The sequence below is a fragment of the Dendroctonus ponderosae genome, unplaced genomic scaffold (genome assembly GCF_020466585.1).
Source record: "Dendroctonus ponderosae isolate FM_Combo_2020 unplaced genomic scaffold, Dpon_F_20191213v2 Dpon_F_20191213_7, whole genome shotgun sequence".
Classification (NCBI taxonomy): Eukaryota; Metazoa; Arthropoda; class Insecta; order Coleoptera; family Curculionidae; genus Dendroctonus; species Dendroctonus ponderosae.
Window position 1 is genome coordinate 12547054 of NW_026018916.1, and position 2606 is coordinate 12549659.

At 39.4% G+C, this 2606-nt stretch overlaps 1 protein-coding gene across 1 annotated transcript in view; it reads right to left on the minus strand.

Annotated features, from left to right (window-relative positions):
- Positions 1–470: 470 nt before the first annotated feature.
- LOC109535601 (protein obstructor-E) overlaps positions 471–2606 on the minus strand; it is an 8552-nt gene continuing 6416 nt past the window's right edge. The window contains exon 4 of the mRNA XM_019901519.2: positions 471–915. Coding sequence (XP_019757078.2) covers positions 686–915 — 230 coding nt within the window. The 3' untranslated portion in view covers positions 471–685. The remainder of the gene's footprint in view (positions 916–2606) is intronic.

Below are 2606 nucleotides of genomic sequence, written 5' to 3' on the forward strand. Positions count from 1 at the left end.
AATCTATGATGGACAATTCCACAAAACTAATTCTCTTGGGATTTTGGCGTTGGTACTGCTAATGATATTCGATGCTTGGTGTTGAGATTTTCTTTTGGTACAAGTTGTATGCTACTTCGAAGCATACTGGCGCCCAGATTTTGGTGATGACAATTATATACTTTTTACTTTCTTAATTTCCGGATTTTTCAATTCATCTTCTTTTAGTAAGTTTAAGAATCATCCTGTGCTGAGTAGTGTTAATTAGTTGACTATTTTATGCTGAAACACTCAGGTTCGACTGCCTTTTCTTTCAGTTTTTTTATTACTTTAATTTTGATTCAGAGTCGAGCCTGCGTAATTTCCGCTAATATTTTGGTACCCTTTACTGTGGATCTTTCATTCTATTTATATGTTTACGACCGTTACTCATTGGCCTTAAAACCTGCGAGGCTACTGATTGAAGTGATCTGAAAATTCACTTCTTACACTTGTAGGAAAATGATCTTTATTTACAAACAATGATATATTGAATACTGCCAGTTTTATATAAAAGTAGAAAATAATAGTAGTCAAAACTATGTAGTAAAGTATGTTGGAATCTCATTTGAATAACGTTAAAAAGACCATAGAAATGTTGAAACATGTCAAACGCAATCCAGAAAGGACCTCGAAACTAATCAATATTGAATTGAAATAAAATAAATTATTTTCTCAAGGAGTTATAACATTGTGGCACATTTTCAGGTTCCTCACAGGTTAGAGTTTTGTCGTCCAAAACTTTTCCTTCGCCACAGGTGATCAACCTGGGATGGCCGTTAACACAGGTTATGAGTCGGTGGCAGTCTCCAGGAACTGCGAATCTCGGATAAGGCCAGAAGCGGGCTGCTGGACTTCCAGATGGTACTTTGGTGGGGCACTTAAATCCGACGACGGCTTAAAGTAAATATTTCATTTAATTCAAATGCAAGCATATATTATATGTATATACATATAACGCAAGTTAAGTTTTTGCGATTAAATTGTGCAAATAAAATAATATGGAAATCTGAACAATTGGCGTTTTGAATCGTCGTAGGTCTGGATATATTGGAAAAAAAATCTAGACATACATTTCGTTCCTAAATGAGGTAAAAATGAAATTGCAAATAAATGGGTTACGATCGACATGTGTCCCTTACTATGGTGGCCTGCTCTGATAGCTCTATTGCCTTTTGAACATTTTCCTCTTTCACTCGAGAACAGTTGGAATTATTGCAGTACGCGTATATATTTGTTAAAAATCACAAAATTGTTAAATGACTACACAATCGGCCTCAAGCTTATTTAATTGCCTATTAGATGAAAATATAAAACCTCGCGTTGGCCTTCTCGTGTATTGGGAAAAAGCCATGCAAAATTACACAGGGACTCCAATAGTTTATTAAAAGGTGTTAAAATGTGTTATATTAGGTAACCATAATGCTCTCTAATGATCAAAGAGTTTAATAAATGCCTTATGGTCTCTGGTATGGAGTTGAACTCAATGAAGTGATACGTCTGGCTGAACACGTCCACGTGGTAGAGAGGGGGCAACAAGATTATGATGGTTAAGTACAGAAGGGTCTAAGCAAAAGAAGCAATAAACCTCATTTTAATTACTGGAGGGCCACTTTAAGTACTAACGGGGATAAATCACCCCTAAAGGTAGGGAACTACGAATGTGGTCAAAGGCATGAAGATCAGGAAGACCATGGAAAACCACCTGATAAGAAGATTTCGAGTCATCCCTCTTCAGCTGCATGAGTGAGTAGCTTTTCGAAGTTAAATAGTAAGCCCTGTGATTCGGCCTACTGCTGCATGTCCAGGGTAGGCAGTGTGAAATATGCTACTGGGCTAGGGATGACACAAACCAGTATTTTTCAGTCACAGGTTCCATGTCTAACTGTTCGTTCCAAGCTCGCACCTGTTCCAAGTATCTGATGTTTTGCACATGTTATTTTGGCCCATGGTAAATATTGGTTTGTACCTGAAACCGGGCTGAAGCGTATTTTGAGTCCAGTCGGAGTAGACTGTAAAAGGCCTGTTTCGGGCACTAAAAATATGATAATAAAATATTATTGGAAGTTATCAGACTATGAAGGCTTTCATGGCCGGTTAAATCACATTTAGGAATGTTTTCCGGGCTTTGAAGGCGTGGTCTATGGGAATTTCTTTCTGACGYTTCGTCCACAACTGCGGTGSMGCCCAGCCGTGTGTGCTCATGCGTGGGGGATGGGTGRGGGTTCCAACGCTTCGGCGCACAWGCTGTTTGGCGCATAACGCGCTTCCAATCTGGATTGAGTGCCAATGGCGCTCACAATRARATGATAAGGGCAATGCAACGGTGGTCATGTCTTCATTGAACTACRAAGACAAAATTAAAGAACTGTTGACCCCGTCAACGTACAACAAGTTGACACGGGATCCGACGGCACGGATACTAAGARCAACSAACAAATTAATTAAGGATATAACATTTCCATCCGAGAAGTTGGCAAAKCTCAAAAAATCAGAAGCACTCCCACCAAGGCTCTACAGACTGCCCAAGATCCATAAACCGGATGTACCACTGAGACCCATTGTGAGCGCCATTGGAAGTCCGACCT